Raw genomic sequence first — 20944 nt, forward strand, 5'->3', positions numbered from 1 at the left:
TATGTGTATAGCTCGATGCAATTTTGCCACATGTATAGCTTTGCAAAACCATACCACAATCAAGACACTTTACCATAAGCGCAAGACTGTCTGGTGTTATCACTTTATAGTGGTATCCATCCCCTATCCCTAACCCCTGGTAACCATTAGTCTAGTCTTTAGCTCCATAATTACATATTTAACCATTGCTACATAAATGAAATCATGCAGTATGTATCCTTTTGAGATTGGCTTTGATCACTCAGTTTAATTTCCTTAAGGTTCGTCCAAGTTTTTGTGTGTATCAACAGTTCATACCTTTTTGTTGCTGAGTAGCACTCCATGGTATGGATGTACCACAGTTTTTTTAACCAGTCACCCTTTGAAGGACATCTGGGTAGTTTCCAATTTTTGGTTTTTCTGAATAAAGTTGCTATGAGCATCTGAATACAAGGTCCTGAGTAAAAATAAGTCTTCATTTCTCTGGGATAAATGCCCAACAGTGGAACTGCTAAGTAGTGTGGCAAGTCCATTTTTAGTTTTGAAAGGAACAGCCAAACTATTTTCCAGAATCAGATTATTTATTTTTCGAATTTAATTATGACTCAATCCCTAGAAAGTTATTCCACTGTTTACCTCTTTCTGATTAGAGAACTATCCTTCTCAGAGTCCTGTGGAGTCAGATGGACCTGGATTCAGATCTTACTTCAATCACTAATTAACTGGGTGAGCTTGAACAATATATTTAACTTTTTTGAGTCTCAGAATCCCTATTTGAAAACTAGGGATAACAATGCCCAAGATAGTAAGGATTTAACAACATCAACATGTAAAATACTGAGAGTAGAGTGTCTGGTAGACAGCAGCAAGTTAATGCTAGCTCTCTTCCCACTCCATGGCAAAATAACGATCAAATATTACTCCCAACATTTTTGGTATTTGAAGTTTTAAAAATCCAAGCAAAGCATAATACTAGCTCCTTTTGTACATGTTCTTTTTTTTTTAAAACTAAATTAAGTAGATTCCTTATGCAAAATTTTTCCTTGGAAAAACCATTTTCCCTTTCTTCCTCTCAATTACAGACTTGCTTTATTGTGCTTCACAGATCTTGTATTTTTTACAAATTGAAGGTTTATGACAACCCTGGATTGAGCAAATCTATTGGTGCCATTTTTCCAACTGCAGTTGCTCACTTAGTGTTTCTGTGTCACATTTTGGTAATTCTTGCAATATTTCAAACTTTTTCATTACTTTTATATTTGTCATGGTGATCTTTGATGTGGGAATTCCCTAGCGGTCCAGTGACTAGGACTCATTGCTTTCAATGCCATGGGCCTGGGTTCAATCCCTGGTCGGGGACCTAATATCCTGCAAGCTGTGCAGCGCGGCCAAAAAAAAATTGATGTTACTATTGTAATTATTTGGGGGCACCACAAACAATGCCCATATAAGATGGCAAACAATAAATGTGGGGGTTCTGACTGCTCCACCCACCAGCCATTCCCATCTCTCTCCCTCTCCTTGGGCCTCCCTATTCTCTGAGACACAACAATATTGGAATTAGGCCAATTAATAACCCCATCATGATCTCTAAGTGTTCAAATGAAAACAAGGGTCACTTACTTTCAATCAAAAGCAAGAAATTATTAAGCTTAGTGAGGAAAGCATGTCAAAAGCCAAGACAGGCCGGAAGCTAGCCCTCTTCCCCAAACAGTTAGCTGCATTGTGAATGCAAAGGAAAAGTTCTTGAAGGAAATTTAAAGTGCTACTCCAGTGAACACAAGAATGATAAGTGAAACAGCCTTATTGCTGATACGGAGAAAGTTTTAGTGGTCTGGATAGAAAATCAAACCAACCACAACGTTCCCTTAAGCCAAAGCCTAACCCAGAGCAAGGCCCTAACTCTCTTCAATTCTATGAAGCCTGAGAGAGGTGAGAAAGCTGCAGAAGAAAAGTTTGAAGCTAGCAGAGGTTGGTTCATGAGGCTTAAGGAAAGAAGCCATCTCCATAACATAAAAATGCAAGGGGAAACAGCAAATGCTGATATAAAAGCTGCAGCAAGTTATCCAGATTCCAGATCTAGCCAAGATAATTAATGAAGGAGGCGAAACTAAACAACAGATTTTCAATGTAGATGAAACAGCCTTCTACTGGAAGAAGATGCCATCTAGGACTTTCATACCTAGAGAGGAGAAGTCAATGCCTGGCTTCAAAGCTTCAAAGGACAGGCTGACTCTCTTTTAGGGACTAAGTCAGCTAGTGACTTTAGATTGGAGCAAATGTTCATTTACCATTTTGAAAATCCTAGGGCCCTTAAGAATTATGCTAAGTCTCCTCTGCCTGTGCTCTATAAATGGAATAACAAAGCCCGTATGACAGCACATCTGTTTACAACGTGGTTTACTGAATATTTTAAGCCCACTGTTGAGACCTACTGCTCAGGTAAAAAAAAAGATTCCTTTCAAAATATGACTGCTCATTGACAATGCACCTGGTTACCTGAGAGCTCTGATGGAGATGTTCAGTGAGATTAATGTTGTTTTCATGCCTGCTAACACAACATCCATTCTGCAGCCCATAAATCAAGGAGTAATTTTCACTTTCAAGTCTTATTATTTAAGAAATACATCTTATAAGGCTATAGTTGCCATAGATAGATTCCTCTGATGGATCTGTGCAAAGTTAATTGAGAACCTTCCGAAAAGGACTCACCATTCTAGATTATTAAGAACATTCATGATTCATGGGAAGAGGTCAAAAGATCAACATTAACAGTGGTTTGGAAGAGCTTGATTCCAATCTTCATGGATGACTTTGTAGAGTTCAAGACTTCAGTGGAGGAAGTAACTGCAGATGTGGTAGAAAGAGCAAGAGAACTAGCGTTAGAAGTGGAGCCTGAAGATGTGACTGAATTGCTGCAATCTCATGATAAAACTTGAATGGATGAGAAGTTGCTTCTTATGGATGAGCAAAGAAAGTGGTTGCTTGAGATGAAATCTACCCATAGTAAAGAGGCTGTAAGTATTGTTGATATGACAACAAAGGACTTAGACTATTACATAAATTAGTTGATAAAGCAGTGGCACTGTTTGAGAGGATCGGCTCCAGTTTTGAAGGAAGTTCTACTGTGGGCAAAATGCTATCAAACAGCATTGCCTACTACAGAGGAATCATTCATGAAAGGAAGAGCCAATCAATTCGGCAAAATTTACTCTTAGTTTAAGAAATCGCCACAGCCACCCCAACCTTCAGCAACCACCTCCCTGGTCAGTCAGCAGCATAACATCGATGCAAAACCCTCTGTCAGCAAAGAGATTACGACTCGCTGAAGGCTCAGGTGACGATTAACACTTTTAATAATAAAGTATTTTTTAATTAAGGCACTTACATTGTATTTTTTTAGACATGATGCTATTGCATACTTAACAGACTACAGTATAGTGTAAACATAACTTTTATATGCACTGGGAAACCAAAACATTCACGTGACTGGCTTTATTGTGATATTCACTTTACTGCAGTGGTCTGAAACCAAACCAGTAATATCTCTGAGGTGTGCCTGCATGTTTGCTGAAGTAATTCTCACAACTCTTGGCAGCAGAAATGAATTGGTGTATCTCTGTTATGTTCTGTGGTTTTTCTCTCTTCCAGGTCAGTGAACAATTTCCTGATGACTGGTCCAAAGGTAAGAAAAAAAATTCCTTCGATTTATTTGGATTTCACTCAGCTTCTTGACTGAAGACTACACATATCAATATCTTTTATTATATCTTTTATTATGCTGTATATATTATAGGCAGAAAAACTGTGGCACAGAAATGGTTACAGACACACCCCAAACCGCACAGCAAACTAGTGTCAGAGCCAGGACAAGAACTCAGGAATACTGACTCTGAATTTATGACCAGAATTTCCAGAGCCAGAAAAGTTTTCTTTCTCAGTGTCAGGCTACAGTCACCCATCCTTCTCAGCGCAGGGTGGGAGGCTGTCTTCCACCTTTCAAGTGCTGGCATTGTACTACATGATCTCTAAGGACATTACCAGCTTACAAAATGTTCTCTTCTAAGCTAGCAGTAGGATGAAAATGGCTGAAAATTCATGAATTATGTAATTGAGGCTCATTCTGGAGTGACAGAATAGTATAATGAATAGAGGCAGTGAGGTCTAGAGTCTAATGAAACTGATTTTCATTCCTACTTCAGACATTTGCTAGTGGTGGGACCTTGGGCAAACTGTTTTACATCACCTCTCTGAGGCTTAGGTTTCTACTTAAGTTTATTTGTGATGTTATTTGTGATGTTAAAAGCATATTTAAAGTGCTTACTCTGTCATTATTTTGGAGGGATAGGAGTGCACAGGAAAAGAGGTGCTTGGCCACTTTAGGGCAAATGCCTCACAAGTTCAGTTGCTGTGAGTCTGAAGTTTGACCCCTGTGTCCCTGCAGGCTTACTTGATCTACTCCAGCAGCGTGGCAGCTGGTGCCCAGAGTGGAATTGAAGAATGCAAATACCAGTTTGCCTGGGACCGCTGGAACTGCCCTGAGAGAGCCCTGCAGCTGTCCAGCCATGGCGGCCTTCGCAGTGGTAAGGAAAGCCTCGGCCACAGCTCCCTGGACCCCCTGGCCACAGGTTAGAGCCCCACTCTCCAGGGATGGCCCCCTGCCTCTTCTACACCCTTGTTCCTCAGCTGGTCTCTGCTCTCAGGTCATCTCCCTCTCCAGCATCTTCTCTGTTCCTTCTCCAGCTCCTCTTTCCTACCTATAGAGCTTTTTTCTTTCTTCCCCAACACCCTCACTGCTCAACAAATGGACCTTGCCTCACCCCCAATCCTATACCACCCTCAGTCTCCTGGCTGGCTAAAGTCTTCCTCAAAATATAAATAAGGTAGGTAGGGGTCATAAATCTTCATGCCTCTTAGCCCCTTCCTTCAGCAGGCTTAGCAGAGAGGTACAGGGCAAGTGGGAACTGACTTGGAGCCCAGATTCCCATGGAGAAGATAAAAAGCAGCCATGCAAGGAAGTGAAAGAGCTGCCAATCAGTGGTTCTTTTCAGGACTAGCTAGCACCTGCCTCTCAGACTTCAATGTTCCAGGAGGAAGTGGGGATGGGTTCTTTACAACCTGACATTCAGATTCTCCCCCATTTCTTTCTTGGGCTCGTTCCCACCTAAATCTCACCCATATCAAATAATCTAGCCACTCAGTCATAAAATGTGTGACCTGAAAAGATGGGAAGGAAGAAGAGCAGGGCTGACACCAGGGCTAGAGCAGACCCTGGAAGAGAGTAAGGTACATTATAAAGGTGGGGAAATAGAATGGAGCAGGGAGAGGCGGGTGTAATGATGGTATTAAAGGTATGTCTTTGGGCTGTAACTCCTCCCTCTAACTCACTCATTTTTGATTCCTGTCAGCTAATCGGGAGACAGCATTTGTACATGCTATCAGTTCTGCTGGGGTTATGTACACTCTGACTAGAAACTGCAGCCTTGGGGATTTTGACAACTGTGGCTGTGATGACTCCCGCAATGGGCAACTGGGTGAGTAGTGATCTTGAGAGTGGGTAGGGCAGCCCAATGAAGTTCACTTAAGTAGTGAAAAGCTTGGTGGGTACTTGGTGGGGTGAAAAAGAGTTGTATTCTTCTAAATCTGAGGAAAATCAGGGCGAACCAGTTTGAGCCCAAACCCTACAGTGACAAACCAGGCTAAATGTAGCTGGGGACCCTTCTCTGACTGGGTGGTTTCCTTAATTTAAACACAATAATGATAAAGGAAGAACCCTGCCTTCAGAATCATTCCTATTACTGTCTCAAACATAGGGGGAATGCCCTTCCATGCTGCTTATCCCTGTCTCCTTTCCACTGTTTACCTCCACTATCCTTTCCAACCCTCTGCCCTGCAGCTCAACTGCCAACTGCTGTTCTGTATTATCTCAATTGCCCTTCTCTCTCCCCCTCAATGCTGTGCTTTCCTCACCTTTTTTGCACCATCATGTCCCTTCCAGACGTCAGTTGCTGGCGGAGGTCTGCATACTCTGCCCAAAGGCCAGAAACATAGTAACGGGGTGAGCAGGCACCTGCCTCACTTGGCAGCTACTTATGTCCTGGGACACGGGATTGGCTGAAGCTGGAAGTAGGAGCACAAAGGTGGCAAAAACAAATCTAGGGTGAAACTAATTTGGAGACAGGGCACTCGCCCCACCTGAACCCTTCCCCACCTCAGATCCCCCAAACCCACTTAGAACCAGCAGCCCAGGAGGCTCCAGGCCGTCCCTTCTTCCCACTGCCTTTTTTCCAGGGGGCCAAGGCTGGCTGTGGGGAGGCTGCAGCGACAACGTGGGCTTCGGAGAGGCAATATCCAAGCAGTTCGTCGATGCCCTGGAGACAGGACAGGATGCTCGGGCAGCCATGAACCTGCACAACAACGAGGCTGGCCGCAAGGTGAGTCCTGCAGCTCCGGGGGTCAGGCAGCTGGCTCCATCCACTACCAGCCCTAGGTGCGGACGGCTCTTCAATTCATTCATCAGATTGGGAAAATGCGGCATCGAGGCAGCTGGCACGTAGACTAGCTAGAATCCTCGCAATCCGCCAGAGGGTGACACTCCCCAGGCGCTTAATCCCTGGCCCGCTCACTCCTAGCTCTCTTCCCAGGCGGTGAAGGGCACCATGAAACGCACGTGTAAGTGCCACGGCGTGTCTGGCAGCTGCACCACGCAGACCTGCTGGCTGCAGCTGCCTGAGTTCCGAGAGGTGGGCGCGCACCTGAAAGAGAAGTACCACGCAGCTCTCAAGGTGGACCTGCTGCAGGGTGCTGGCAACAGCGCGGCGGGCCGCGGCGCCATCGCAGACACCTTTCGCTCCATCTCCACGAGGGAGCTGGTGCACCTGGAGGACTCCCCAGACTACTGCCTGGAGAACAAAACGCTAGGACTGCTGGGCACCGAAGGCAGAGAGTGCCTGCGGCGCGGCCGGGCCCTGGGCCGCTGGGAGCGCCGAAGCTGCCGTCGGCTCTGCGGGGACTGTGGGCTAGCGGTGGAGGAGCGCCGCGCCGAGACCGTGTCCAGCTGCAACTGCAAGTTCCACTGGTGCTGCGCGGTCCGCTGCGAGCAGTGCCGCCGCCGGGTCACCAAGTACTTCTGCAGTCGCGCGGACCGGCCGCGGGGGGGCGCGGCGCACAAAGCCGGGAGAAAACCCTAAGGGTCCCCTTCCCCACTCTCCTTTCCCAATTTGTCCTTGGCTTCTTTTAGAGACCCCAGCAGTAGAGGAATCTAGGGAATAGGGACCCCACACTACCAAGGCCAGGGATCCCGAGAGGGAGAGAGACGCTGCAATCTCTCCTGTGCTTGCCACTTCCCAACCTGTTTCCACAATTCCTCTGCTCTCTCCTCGCGCTGTCTGCATCGTCTGCTCACCACTTAGGTCTGAGAAACCTCTGTTCTGAGATTCTGAGCTATTGATCTTCCTTGGAGTAGGAAGAGAATAGGCGTTCCTCCTCCCAGTCCCAGCTGCCCTAATGCCTGGCCTAGCCTGTGGAAAGCTTAGGAACTGGAAGAACCCTTCCGAGATAGGCAGGGCCCAGGGAAAACACGGCTTTTTTCTTTTACCCGTCTTCCCCCCCCATCCCCACCCCCTCCCCCTCAATTTTCTGCTGCCAGCTCTCTGCCATAGCCTCATCTTCCTTCTGCAGAGGCCCTCCTGTGCTTCTGATTCCCTAACTGCTGGCATAGACTCCCCAGGAATCTCTTTCTCTCCCCCTTTTCCTTCCTTCCTTCCCTGAAGGGATACTGAGGAAACTGACCCAGGAAAAAGCATGTCTTTGGAGGTTGGTTCCTAGAGGCAGGGGTTGAAGATGGAGGAAATGGGAACCCTAGAATGCTGACTTGCTGAAAACCAAGGGTGCCACTCATCCTTGTGATACCATGTCTCTAATGGACTTTGCCAGTGGGGCAATGACCTTCCTAGACAATCACCCAAGGTGCTCCAGACACATACCCACGACATCTAGGAATGATGTAAGGGCAGACTGCCAGTCATTTCCTACCCTTTAAAGTAACCTCCTCCCTGCTCCTAACCTATAGCCTCCTAGCAACCAACTTTACGTCTTCTCTTTCCCCAAAGGATCTTATTCCCCTGAGCCAAGACTGAGATAAATAAAGCTAATTTCCCATTCAGACCCTGGTTTGCACCTCTGAAAACAGGTCATGAGGAAGGAGAAGCTGGGACCCTTCCTTTTCACTAACCTGGTTCTCAAACAGGCAGGATTCAGGCATTGGATACTTTCCTTCAATACATAAACTTCCTGTAATGAAACTGTTAATAGGAAGTTCAGCACCTTGAACCTTAATTTATTGCAGTCACTGTGACATGTGCCTTTTTTTCAGGTATTGAACTTATTCTTGGGGATATGGGGAAGAGCGTGTATAAGATATAACCTCTAGGTCCTCTCCTCCCTCCCACCTTGCCAGGATACTATCCTCCTGTGAGCCTCACTTCCCTGATGGCCTAAGTAGTTATCCTGACCTGACAGAGGTTAATCTGCAAAGGATTAGTGAATCAGCCCCATAAATCTTCCACTAATACATTCACTCAGTAGCTAAGACCTTGCTGCTGGTTGTGCTTGAGTCTTCTGGTTCTCTTCTCAGAAAGCAGTAGTACAAGAGGGACTTGGTGAAATAGGGCTCTGGGAAGGGAAGAACTAATCCCTGACAGACCCTCTGCAGCCCAAGGAGCTTGCCAGTCATCCCCCTTCCCCTAGGCTGGTCCTGGGTCATAGGCACCAGGTAGCCCCGCAGCCCTTCCGGAGCAGAACTGCTCAAATGCTAGACAACTTCATCTCACTTCTTGTAGAACAGGAGAAAGCACAGAGGAGGAGTGGCTCCAAGTGGGTAAAATGGGTGGAGGCTCTAAAGGCTGACCAGTGACAGTGGAAAGGCTCCCATATTCCAAATTGACACAATGGCCAGGTCAGACCTCAAATCCCTGGCCTCATCCCTACACATCTTCTGGTCCCACTAACACTTACTGAGGAGAGAGGTTCCCCTTCCCTCCTTACAGGGGACATGCTTCCCTTCAGGGTCTCCTAGTGCTTCATTTCCAGTTCCATCAGCAAAAGGCCTTTTGCTCCTTCCCTCAGCTTTGATCTGGGCCTCTTGAATCTCCCAACTCACCCTTCGTCCCTAATGAAGCAGCAGCATGTACTAACTTGGCTGTCTCACTTGGCAGAATTACTTGATAGTGTACAGTAAGAAAATCTGGCAAGGCAGCTAAATATAAAAGTACAATGTTCTAAAGGAAAGCGACATTCTCCAGGAGGTCTCTCAGCATACTAGTAGGAGAACTATTGTGCTCCACATTTGATAACTCCAGGTCAGTACTTGAAACATGTCATGCAGCCAGAAAGTTCCTTCATACGTTGTTTTGTATTCCCAAATGGATATGATTGATACCACATTCATTTGCATCTATAAAGAAAACAATACTGAGCTACCTTAGATCTGGATTGCTTTTTCCCCCCTCTTGCGTTATCTATTCATTCATTTATTCATTCAATGAACACCAGAGTGGAAATACAGTGGTGAACAACACACTGACCTTCTGCATTCATGGAGTGTAGGTTCTCTCTTATAATCAATCACCAGTGCTGTGTTCCCCTTTATAAATGTGGACAACCAGACCGGTTGCTTGGGAAGACACCTTCGAGGTCAGCTAGTGAAACCTTCTGTTTTACAGATTTAAACTGATGCTGAGAAAGATGTGTGGCTTGTTCCACCAACTAGTAAGGTACCGTGGGGTGAGTCCTGGAACCCAGGCCCCTTCCCTCCTCTTGTGTGCTCTTTAGGAGTCCATCTGTCTCAGCCAGGGGACAGAAGCAGAGGGAGGTCCTGAGAAGTGACAAGGACGCTGGGTGGAGGGGACAAAACACTGTCTCCTTCCTGTCCCTAGCCTGTGAGCCTACACACAGGCAGGGCTTTCTTTTCTTGAAAGAATCGCAGCCTCAACTGGCCTCAGCAGCAGGTTAGGGCAAAGACAGAGACAGGGTCGTGCTCAGCGCTGGCGTTGCTGGTGGTGGTGGGAGGGAAGGGCAGGCCAGGGCACTCGCCTATTGTGGGTCTGGATTGGATGCTTCCACTCATTCATTTCCTTTTAATTAACCCGCATTCCTGGAGGAGAAATATTTATGTTGGCTCCCATAGAGGCAATCCGAAGACTGGAAAGAAGGGGGAAGAAAGCCTGCCTTAGCAAAACAATATCTCTAAAGAGCTCAAGAAGAGAAAATAAGAGAACAAAATGCCATTAAAATAGCCTTCTACCCCCACGGAGTCAATGAAAACTTCATTTCACATGCTAATCCCCCACTCCGCCCCCTTCTCTTCTCATAACACCTTTCCCGAAAAGTGTTTGGGAAAAGTCTTCGCAGTCAGTACACAGCTCCCCGCAGCTCAGACTTCTCCTTGTGTTAGTTCAGGGCCCCAAGTGAGGCTCTCGCTCCAGCAGCGGCTTTTTTCTCCCCACCTTTAATTTAAACAAAGACTTCAGAGTTCATCAACCTCCCACTGAAATTCACAGCTGCTGAACAAACTAATCCCCTCTCCCGGCCTTTCTTCCCTTCAATGGGCTCTTGGCTTCAAAGACACTTTGGGAAAGGACTTTGCTGGGGCTCACACTGCTTCATCAATAGAAGTTAGTGCAAGTATTATCTGAAGAGCAAGTGGCTTTACAAACAAATACTGCCTAACAATCCTTTCCTCCCAAACACACACATCTAGCCCGCAGACATGATGCGATCTACAACAGGATTAGAGATCGTACCCCTGGCTTCACACCCAGCCCCTTTTGTGTAGCTGAGCTCAGCCCTGAAGTGGTGTGGGGAAAACCCTGGAGCTGAATGTCAGGCATGGATGGAGACACACACACACACACACACACACACACACACACACACACACAGCAGAGTGACCATAAATGCTGCAAGGAGAGCCTAATTCAGTGCCACCTCTTTCTTCAACTCTCCTGACTTCCTATCTGTCCCCAAGTCTCTCCCCTGCCTTATTAGGGTATAGGGAACAAGAACAAAAAGGACTGGGAAGACACATAAGAGCAAAATAGGACCTAGAGGAGATAATAATTGGGAGGAAACCAAACTAAAGCAGCTTTATTGCACATAAGGTACATCAGTGCTTCAAATGCAGAGTCCAACCATGAAAGCGCAGCCAGAGAAGGCAGCCCTGAGAAGTGTGGGGCTGTGGGAAGAGGGCCTCCAAGCCTTGAAGAACAGTGCTAGAAGACTCTTTCATTAATATGGCTCCTATTCCAGAACCTGGCTTCTAATCACAGAATGAGTGGTCTAGGCCTTGGGCCAGGGATCAGGCAGGCTGAGTCAGGGGCCACTCCACACAGGTAGTGGTCCCTCTGCTCCTATCCCATAGCCTAAGACAGCTCTCAGCAAAAGGTATGCCATCCACCCTCCACCTCACCTAGCCCACCCTTAACAATGCTGGCAGTTGAGAGGTCCCTTCTTAAAAGGGTCTGAGTTCCTTCTCTTCGTTGTGCTCAGCACCCATCCCTCATGTGTATGACTTGTTCAAAGGGTGAACAGCAGTCAACTCTACCCCAGCCTCTGTGGCTCAGAGAAGTATGAACCTGGAAATATGAAGTCAGAGGCAAGGAAAAGGTAAAGTCAGGCTCATAACCCACAGAAGGGGAAAGACAAAAGACCCAAAAGATGGGTACAGTCGAGGTAGACTTGGAAGTAACGATCCTGCTCACCCTCTCAGAAGCCACTTAGAATATCCCTGGGGGAGAAGACACACTGCGCCAGGCCCTGTTGGAGTACAGTTTTAGGGAAAGTGAAGAAGAACAGGCTGAGAGAGCCCTGAGCAGATCCCAGAGGGCCACGCATAAAGGGGCGGAGAGCAGGCACTCTGCCTGTTTGGAGCCAAGCCTACAGCATCATATACCTGGCAGCAAGGGAAGAGGGCTAGGAAAAACAAACGGAATCTGTTCCGAAATTCCCCTTTCCTGCAGGAAGGAGTTAAGTAAAGTAGAAGTGGCCTCCTGGCAAGAGGAGCTGCCTGGTCTAGATGTGTAGCTTATAAGCGATGGTGAGGACGGACTTCAGGACAGGCATGAAGCTGGAGACCTCGCTGAAGCTGCTGCAGCTCACCACCTGAGCATGCACAGCGAGGCCCCGCTCAAAGCGTCCTGCGTCCACACATTGGGCAACCTCGTGGAGCCCAGTCAGGACAGGAGGCGAGAGCGCGCAGTCAGTAAGCCCAACCCCGCCCCTACCCTGGAGGCATGGAAGGGAGAAGAGAGGACTTAAGTTCTAGAGCCCAGTCCAGGCAAGATGTCTATACTCTGTAAGGAACCCAGGGTCGGTGAGGCCCATAGGAAGGGACACTGGGCACCCTTTGGCCATGGGTGAAGGTGGAAGAGCAGGAGGCAGAGGAGCACCACTGCCTGTACTTACTGTCTCTTCGCAGAGCTTCTCATATAGACATTCTAGACGTTGGGCTGCTTCATCCAGCTTCCGTTTTGTCTTCTGCAGGGAGGGAAATGGATTCTGATTCCAGCTACTATGCCTAACACTACACAGAACCATAAAGAATCACGGTACCTTAGAGCTAGAATGGCTTAATGCTCTTTCATTTCACGGAGGACAAAAAGGAGACCTGAAGAGGCCAAGTGACTCACTCAAGCTGACGCAGCCAGGAATGAATGGCAGGTCTCCTCACTCCTGGTCTCACCCTCCTTGCAGTACTCCCTGCGGCCTTTCCAAGCACTAAGTCTCAGTGCTGTTTGGTCTTGCTGCCAAGGAGATAACCTCCAGACCAGACAAGTCCTCCCCAACTCCACATGGACATCAAACAAGTATAAGATACAGGCAGCATGTCCAGGGACAGTAAGAAGAGTCACACAAGGAACTGGTCTACAGCTAAGGGGTCCTGGGACCAGCTAGGGTAGGAGGGGAGCATCATGGGGAAGGTTCAGACTCACTATGTCAGTGGCAGACAGGGAGCAGCGCTGCAGAAGCGCCTCAAAGCTGATATTCAAGGACTGATGTTCAGGGGGCAGCTCCTTCCTGTCCATCTTCGCAGGTGGCAGCTGAAGTTGCTGAAGAGGGAGCAGGGACACAGGAGAGAGAGGCAAGCTGTCCTGCTCATGGCTCCCCTCAGGACTAGTCCTCAGTGACTTGGGGGTCACATTGCTCCCACTAGAGCAGAGCAGAGCTGAGGAGGGGCATCCTCCCTTGTCTGCAGTAGAGACACTTGGTATCTGCCCCCCACCCCATCTCCTTCAGCCCAGAGTCTGCCTCCAACTTGAGGAATGAAGCCATCTACCGTGCTCCCTGCTTTTCTATACCCAAGAAAAGAAGGTTTCCAAGAGGAGGGAAATACATCATTCCTGTCACCTACAGGCTAAGTTCTCCTGGGGCTCCAGGGGGAGCATGACTCACACTGGGGACAGCAGGCTGTGAGGAAAGGACCCCTCGTGGCTCAGGGGTGAGGCACATAACTGGAGCAGTAATTGGTGCTGGGGGCATGAATGTCTCTGGCAACTAAAGAGAGAGAAAAGAAAGGCACGTGAGTCTAAGCTGAAAGACTCCTTCGGCCCTACTTTGAGGGAGTGGCAGAAATTATGAATGAACGAGGGCACAGAATAGTGCGTGGGGAACCTGGAAGTGAGAAGATGGTGAATGTGTATAAGAAGGAAAGAGGAGGGAGCTGAGGGGAGAAGAGTGAGTGGGGAAAGCAGAACGGGAAGGACCAGGCTGCTTTCTGTACGGAACTAGAGTGTGGGTCATCGGTGAATGTATAAGGGGTTGAGTGGGGGGGAGATGTGTTGACCTCTTTCCTCTGGAGGTTTCCCCTGGGCACTGGAGCATTTTCCAAGGAATCTTGAGGTCCTGAATAGTATAAATATAGAGGTATTTTAGGGGCATGATCAAAAACACTGTAATTTTTGGTCTGAAGACCAGGAAAATTATTTTAGTTGGAGTCTGCCACACCTCCCTCCACAGACCAGCCACACTCTGAGTTGACATTCTCCAACCCCAGTTCATTGGCTTGAGGAAAGAGACTCCCAAGGTGGTAGTGGGGAGGGGAGGAGAGGGAGGAGAGGGAGGCCATGGGAGAAGACTGACCTGGCTGAGGAGTCAAGATGCCAGTGGTTGGGAAGGTATCGGCGCATGGAGCACCTGGCCCTCCTGGAGGGTGTGCTTCAGAGAAGGTGACAGGAGGGGCTGGCGGCTGGGAGCTCATAGGGTTGAGGCCTGGTGCTCTCACAGGAAGCAGAGGGAGCCTTCGAGGAGTCTCAGGCAGGGAGGCAGAACCAGCCTGCATAATGTCTGGGGGTACCGTGGGTGGACCAGGAAGAGGCCATGTTCCAGGGAATCCCGCGGGGTTAGGAGCTTGCACCCTTTGCCCTCCCGACAGCTGCGGCTGAGATAAAGCTGAAATGGGATAGAAACAGGTCATTTGCCACCAAATTTCAATTTGGGAGAGACTCAGAGCACATCAGAGAGGAATAAAGCAGCAATTAAAAAAACTATAATAATAAAAAATAACTAATACATGTGTATGGAGATCTATCATTTACAAAGTACTTTTAACTATATTCCTTATTTGACCCTCAGAACAATCCTGTGGGGTTGAAATGACCAACATAACAACCACTCTCAATTTTCAAAAGAAACAAAGTGGCTAGGTATATTGCCCACAGGTACAAAGCCAGTAACTGACAGTACTGAGAATTCAGACTTCAAACTCTAAGCTCCTCTCACTAGATAGACATACTGCCTCCCAAATCCATTCTGGCCATGCCAGATGTTTTCCTCTGTGCTCTGCCTAGACAGGTCTCCACTCAGTCACTCACCAGGCCTTACCCCAGGGACCACAGGCAAAGACTGGGCTTCCTGGAACCCAGATGGCCTGTAGTCACTTGTATTCTGCATTCTGGAGCCCTGATAAGGGCTAGGACGGGAAGGTGTCAAGGGCATCACAAGTGATGACTGAGGTGTAAAAATCCTTGGCCTTGGAGATGGAGATGAAACCTGATGGAAGAGAAAAAAGGGTCAGCACTTGGAAAGGAAAAGAAAGGTAAGTAACTGAAAACAGAAAAACAACAAAGAAAATGAAACAAAATACTAATTCTTAAAAGAAACCAACAAGGGCTTCCCTGGTGGCGCAGTGGTTGAGAGTCCACCTGCTGATGCAGGGGACACGGGTTCGTGCCCCAGTCTGGGAAGATCCCACATGCCGTGGAGCGGCTAGGCCTGTGAGCCATGGCCGCTGAGCCTGTGCATCCGGAGCCTGTGCTCCGCAACGGGAGAGGCCACAACAGTGAGAGGCCAGCGTACCACAAAAAAAAAAAAAAAAAAAATCAACAAAACTGATAAACCTTTATAAAGACTGACAAAGATAAAGAGAGAAGACACAATTCATCAAGATCAAGGATGAAGCAGGGAACATTACAACAGACCCTGCAGCCATTAAAGAGATAATAAGGAATACTACAAATAACTTCACATTCATAAACTTGACAACTTAGAAAAAATGGACCAATTCCTCAAGAACCACAAACTACCAGAACTCAGCCAAAATTAAATAGAAAACCTGAATATTTCTATAACTAATAAAGGAATTAAATTTATAATTAAAAAGCTCCCCCCCCACCAAAAAAAATCTCGAGGCCTAGATAGTTTCACTGGAGAATTTTACCAAACATTCAGAGAATTAACACAAAGTTTACATAATCTCTTCCAGAATACAGAAGAAGGAATATTTCCTAACTCACTTTATGAGGTCAGTACTACCCTGATACCAACACCACAAAATAAAACTACAGACCAATATTTCTCATAAACTTAGACACAAAAATCCTCAGCAAAATTTTAGCAAATCAAATCCAACAATGTATATAAAAATAATATACCACAACCAAATGAGATTTACCCCAGGTCATGCAATGTATATCATGATATATTTAAAAATCAATCAACGTAATCCACCGTATCAACAGGTTAAAGAAGGAAAATCATTTGATCATATAAAATGATGCAGAAAAAACATCTGACAAAGTTCAACACTGATTCATGATTCAGTACCCCAGGAATAGATGGAAAAACTTCCTTAGCCTCATAAAGAGCATCTACAAAAAACCTAGAGCTACCATCATATTTAGTGGTGAAAGACTGAATGTTTTCCCTCTAAGACTGGAAGCAAGGTTAGGGTGCTCACACTCACCATTCTTATTTTAGTACTACAATAACGCAAGAGAAATTAAAGGCATACAATTTGGAAAAAAAGAAATAAAACTGTCTCTATTCACAGATGACATAACTATCTACATAGGAATTCCCAAGGAATCCACAAAACACTCCTAAAGCAAATAAATGAGTTCAGGAATCTCATTTATGAGCATTGAAAAGTCACGTGATACAAGATTAACACATAAAAACCAATTACATTTCTATACACTGACAATAAACAAGTGGAAACCGAAATTAAAAATGCAATACGATTTGATTTCAAATTGCTCAAGAGAAAATTAAATACTTATGTTTGAAATGAACAAAACATGTCAGGAGCTGTATGATGAAAATTATAAAAGTGCTGATGGAGAAAGTACTGGAGAGACATACCATGTTTATGTACGGGAAGACTCAATACAGTAAAGATGTCAACTATCCCTACATTAATCTATAGTTTTAATGCAATTCCTGTCCATTTCTGCAAGTTTCTTTTTAGATATAGGCAAACTTACTCTAAAATTTATTTGAAAAGAACATGGTCCTAGAATATCCAAAGCAATTTTGAAACAGAAAAATAAAGTAGGAGGAATTACTATTCCCCATGTCAAGACCTACTGATACAGAGGTAGTAATCAAGACAGAGTGGTACTGGCAGAAGGACAGACACACAGATAAGTGGAACAGAACAGGGAACTGAGAAATAAGTCCATACGAATATGTCTGACTAATTTTTGACAAAGGAGCAAAATCAATTCAACAGAAGAGGAACAGCCTTTTCAATAAATGATTCTGGACATCCATTGGCAAAAAAAAAAAAATGAAACCTGACCCAAACTTCACACTTGCACAAAAATTAACTCAAAGTGGAACATGGACTTAAATGTAAAACATAAAACTATGAAACTTCTAGAAAAAACACAGTAGTAAATTTGGGGGACCTTGGACTAGGCTAAGAGCTCTTAGACTTGACATGAAAAGCATGATCCATAGAAGGAAAACTTCATAAACTGGCCCTTATAAAATTAAATTTTTTTGCTCTGTGAAGTACTCTGTTAAAAAGATGAAAAGTAAAATTCTTACATGGTTACCCACACCACACACACAAATGAATACATGTAAAAACAGTGAAATCTGAATTTGTGGATTATACTAATGTCAATATCTCAGCCTTGATATTGTATTGTGGTTGTGTGGGACACTGGCATGGGATGTGGTGGGCTTGGGATGTATGAGACTTCCCAATACATTTCATTGTATCTTACTGTGAATCTGTAATTATAGAAAAGAGAGAGTGAGAGGAAAGGGAGAGGGGAGGGAGGGAGAGAGCGCCAGCAAGTAGGGAAGGAGGAGGAGGAAGAGGGAGGGGGAAGGTGAGGGAGGAAAGAAAATTAGGGTGGGAATTAAAGGTGGGACAGGATGAATCATCAGAACTTTTCTACCTGATACCTTTATCTACAATCTCCCTGGATTTTATTCCCCTCTAGTAGGCTCCTGGTCTCATAAATTAACAGCATCCTATCCATCTGGGCACTGCGGTCAGTCCCCCCATTTAGCACACTCCTCTTAACCATCACCAGTTTCTGTCAATTCTACCTACTAAATATCTCAAATCCAACCTCACTCTCTAGTTTCAGGTCTTTCATTCCCTCATTATCTCTTGCTATAGCTTCCTAACCACCTCTAGCCTTGCCCTTCCTAGACACATAGCTAGTCCTTCCCCTGCATAAGACCATTCAATAGCTCCTGCCTGCCTTCAGGGTCAAGTCTAAACTCTTTTTTAAATTAATTAATTAATTAATGGCTGCATCAGGTCTTCGTTGCTGCGCTGCCGGCTTTCTCTAGTTGCGGAGAGCCCGGGGGCTACTCTTCGTTGCAGTGCATGGGCTTCTCACTGCAGTGGCTTCTCTTGTTGTGGAGCACGCGCTCTAGGTGCGTGGGCTTCAGCAGTTGTGGCACGTGGGCTCAGTAGTTGTGGCGCACGGGCTTAGTTGCTCTGTGGCATGTAGGATCTTCCCGGACCAGGGCTCGAACCCGTGTCACCTGCATTGGCAGGAGGATTCTTAACCACTGCGCCACCAGGGAAGTCCCTCAAGTCTAAACTCTTGAACACAGAATGCCAGGTCTCTCCTGATCTAACTACCACTTGTTACCCCAGCTTCATCTAACTCAGTCCACTGCCACAAACACCTGTTTTGTAGCCCCATTAAAATGTTAGTCATTCCTCAAATGGGCTCTGCTTACTTTCCCTTCACTGCCTTTGTAGATGCCATTCCCTCTGCCTGAAATAGCCTTCCTTACCTCTTCCTTTGCCTAAATAACTTTTAACCTTCAAGACTCAGATCAAACATCATACTCGTTCTGAAACATTCCCTGAACTTCCCCCATCCCCCAGTAAATTGCTTTCTTCTGCGTGATCTCATGGCTCTTTAATCTTTAATCATATCCCAATCATGGTATTTATGAATTTTACTGTAGTTAATTTTTACCTATCTTTCCTAGACTAGACTATGAGCTAATTAAGGGCAAGGATCATGGTTTGTGTACCTTTCTGTTCTAAGTGCCTAGTAGTTGTTCAATAAACAGTTGTTAGAAAAATAACTGAATCTATACTTTATGAAGACAAGAATTTTCATCATTTTTTTCACTAATATATTATAAATATATTATATTATATTATAAATATATTATAAAATCATGCCTGGCACTTGGTAGACACTTAACAGGTATTTTTGAATGAATGAACAAGCAAGATCTTACCTGGTGAGAAGACTGGAATCCCAGTCTGGGAGATGATGTCTCTTGAGAGTGGGGAGCAGCTCCCACAATAACCCGGGGAAAGGGGAAAGGGGAAAGGGGGAGACTGCTGGCCCAAGACACCAGAACCCTGGGCATGAAAAAGCCAATCTCTCAGCTGCTGAATTGGTGGCTATAAAAGTTATAATCATGAAGAACTGTGTTAAGTAAAGTTAAAACAAGCAAACAACCCCTCTTACAAGCCTGGCCCCACATAGCATTCAAACTTCAGCCGACCCTCTACATTTCAGCCACCTTAGAGGACTCAAAAGGTCTCTAATTCCTGCCAAGCCTTCCTTCTTGCTGTTCTTTCTGCCTAGAATGCCTGACATCTTCTGGTAAGCTATTTCTCTTTGAAGGTCCAGCTCAAATGTTTTAACCACTGGGAAGCCTTCTTTGACTTCTCCAGACAAAGCCAGCCCCTTGCCTGTGAAGTCCCACAGTGCTTAGCATAAGCTTCTGTTATAGCAGGATAAATTATTGACATCTCATTTTCCCCCAAGAGACTGTGAACCTCCTAAGGGACTCGATCTTATTTATCCTGGGAGCTTCAGCATTTAGCATAGTGCCTGGAACATGGAAGTGCTCAGCCAGTGTTAGATGACTGAATGAAATGGTATGCTCTCTCCACATGCCCCCACTCACCTGAGCACTGTCACTGGGTAGGTAGCTCATGGCAGTGACCAGGCTGCCCTGGGCTGCCAGGAGGTTGGCATACTGAGCGATTCTGTAGGTTGTGGCAGGGCCTGGGCTCACCCCATCAGTACCCCGCAGTAGCTTCAAGCTCCTGTTAGGGACCATCACCTTCTCCATCAGGTCCTATAGGGACAAGGATAAGGGCAGTCAGCCCTCTTCAAAGCACATCCTGCTCTCCAAGCCCAGGCAGCTCAACCAAGGACTTCCCTGCTATGGGTATGAAGGCACCTGGCCATAGCCAGGTGCAGGTAGCAGGTGATGATATATGATATATAAGAGACATGACAGTCAGAGAAGGGCCACTTGGCTTCACTTCCCAAGCCGTTTGAGTCTTACACTCTTATACATTTCTGCCTCTTCTTTTTGGATTTTTTATCTTTTATGCTAATACATCATCAACTTCAGATCCTGTTATACTCTTATTTCATGTGTAACTTTGTCTCCGCATGAGTCTGTGACCCCCACCTTCTCTGGGTACCCACAGAGTATCTGGTACAATTTAGATACAGGACTTTTCACAGAAGCTAATAGAAGGCCCAAGCTCGCAATTACTCAAATATCATGTAAACTTATACACCCAAACCTGAAGCGGGAAAAAATTATGACGGTTAACATCTAAGCAGCTACTGCTCCGTCTCCCTTGACTGAGAAAGAAGGAAGATGATAGCTTACCCATGGAAAAGGCCCCAGACTTTAGGGGCCCTAATCTCTTCCCTAATACCCTGATTCCAGCCTGGTTACTCAGAAGACTCACCTCTGATGTCCCTGCAACCTCCACTGCTAGCCCCTCCTAAAGGCCTGATGTGGGGGACCAGGGCCCTGCAGAGAAGGGGTACCTGTAGAGCCATGGGGGATGAAGCCCGGGGGCATTTTGCCCAGCACTCCACCAGCCGCTCCACACTTCCTGAGCACACGTAACAGAGTCTGGCTTCAGAATTTAGTGCCCTGCCACCCTCCTGCTCCATGTGAGTTCCCAGCATGTCTGTAGAGAGACAGAAACTTCTTAAATGGCACAGCTTCCCTGTGCTCCTCCTCCTCCTGTTTGAAAACAGGTGGGGGACCATGAGCTATGGAACAAGTAGTCTCAGTGGCTTTAAGACAACAGTGAGGTTAATCCTGCTCTGCAGTGAAGGGCAAAGCTCTTGCACTGAGATGTGACAAGAAAAAGTAAAAGAGGACCATAAATGCCCTCTACTAAACGTAGAGGGATGCACTCTAGTCCCTGACAACA

The 20944-nt window shown here is 46.1% G+C and overlaps 2 protein-coding genes across 2 annotated transcripts in view; one reads left to right on the plus strand and one right to left on the minus strand.

The window, feature by feature from the left end:
• WNT8B (Wnt family member 8B) overlaps nucleotides 1-7264 on the plus strand; it is a 29207-nt gene extending 21943 nt beyond the window's left edge. Inside the window, exons 2-6 of the mRNA XM_089898056.1 lie at nucleotides 3631-3664; nucleotides 4424-4562; nucleotides 5388-5513; nucleotides 6271-6413; nucleotides 6624-7264. Of these exons, the coding sequence (XP_089754182.1) occupies nucleotides 3631-3664; nucleotides 4424-4562; nucleotides 5388-5513; nucleotides 6271-6413; nucleotides 6624-7169 (988 nt within the window). The 3' untranslated portion in view covers nucleotides 7170-7264. The remainder of the gene's footprint in view (nucleotides 1-3630; nucleotides 3665-4423; nucleotides 4563-5387; nucleotides 5514-6270; nucleotides 6414-6623) is intronic.
• The window catches only part of SEC31B (SEC31 homolog B, COPII component), a 34211-nt gene continuing 19907 nt past the window's right edge, over nucleotides 6641-20944 (minus strand). Inside the window, 11 exon segments of the mRNA XM_089897361.1 lie at nucleotides 6641-12233; nucleotides 12447-12513; nucleotides 12969-13085; nucleotides 13384-13530; nucleotides 13820-13878; nucleotides 14116-14424; nucleotides 14847-15024; nucleotides 18982-19071; nucleotides 19073-19150; nucleotides 19663-19836; nucleotides 20550-20780. Of these exon segments, the coding sequence (XP_089753487.1) occupies nucleotides 12049-12233; nucleotides 12447-12513; nucleotides 12969-13085; nucleotides 13384-13530; nucleotides 13820-13878; nucleotides 14116-14424; nucleotides 14847-15024; nucleotides 18982-19071; nucleotides 19073-19150; nucleotides 19663-19836; nucleotides 20550-20780 (1635 nt within the window). The 3' untranslated portion in view covers nucleotides 6641-12048.

The sequence above is a fragment of the Delphinapterus leucas genome, chromosome 16, assembly GCF_059928025.1.
Source record: "Delphinapterus leucas isolate spDelLeu-1000000601 "Yukka" chromosome 16, BTC_Dleu_Yukka2, whole genome shotgun sequence".
NCBI lineage: Eukaryota > Metazoa > Chordata > Mammalia > Artiodactyla > Monodontidae > Delphinapterus > Delphinapterus leucas.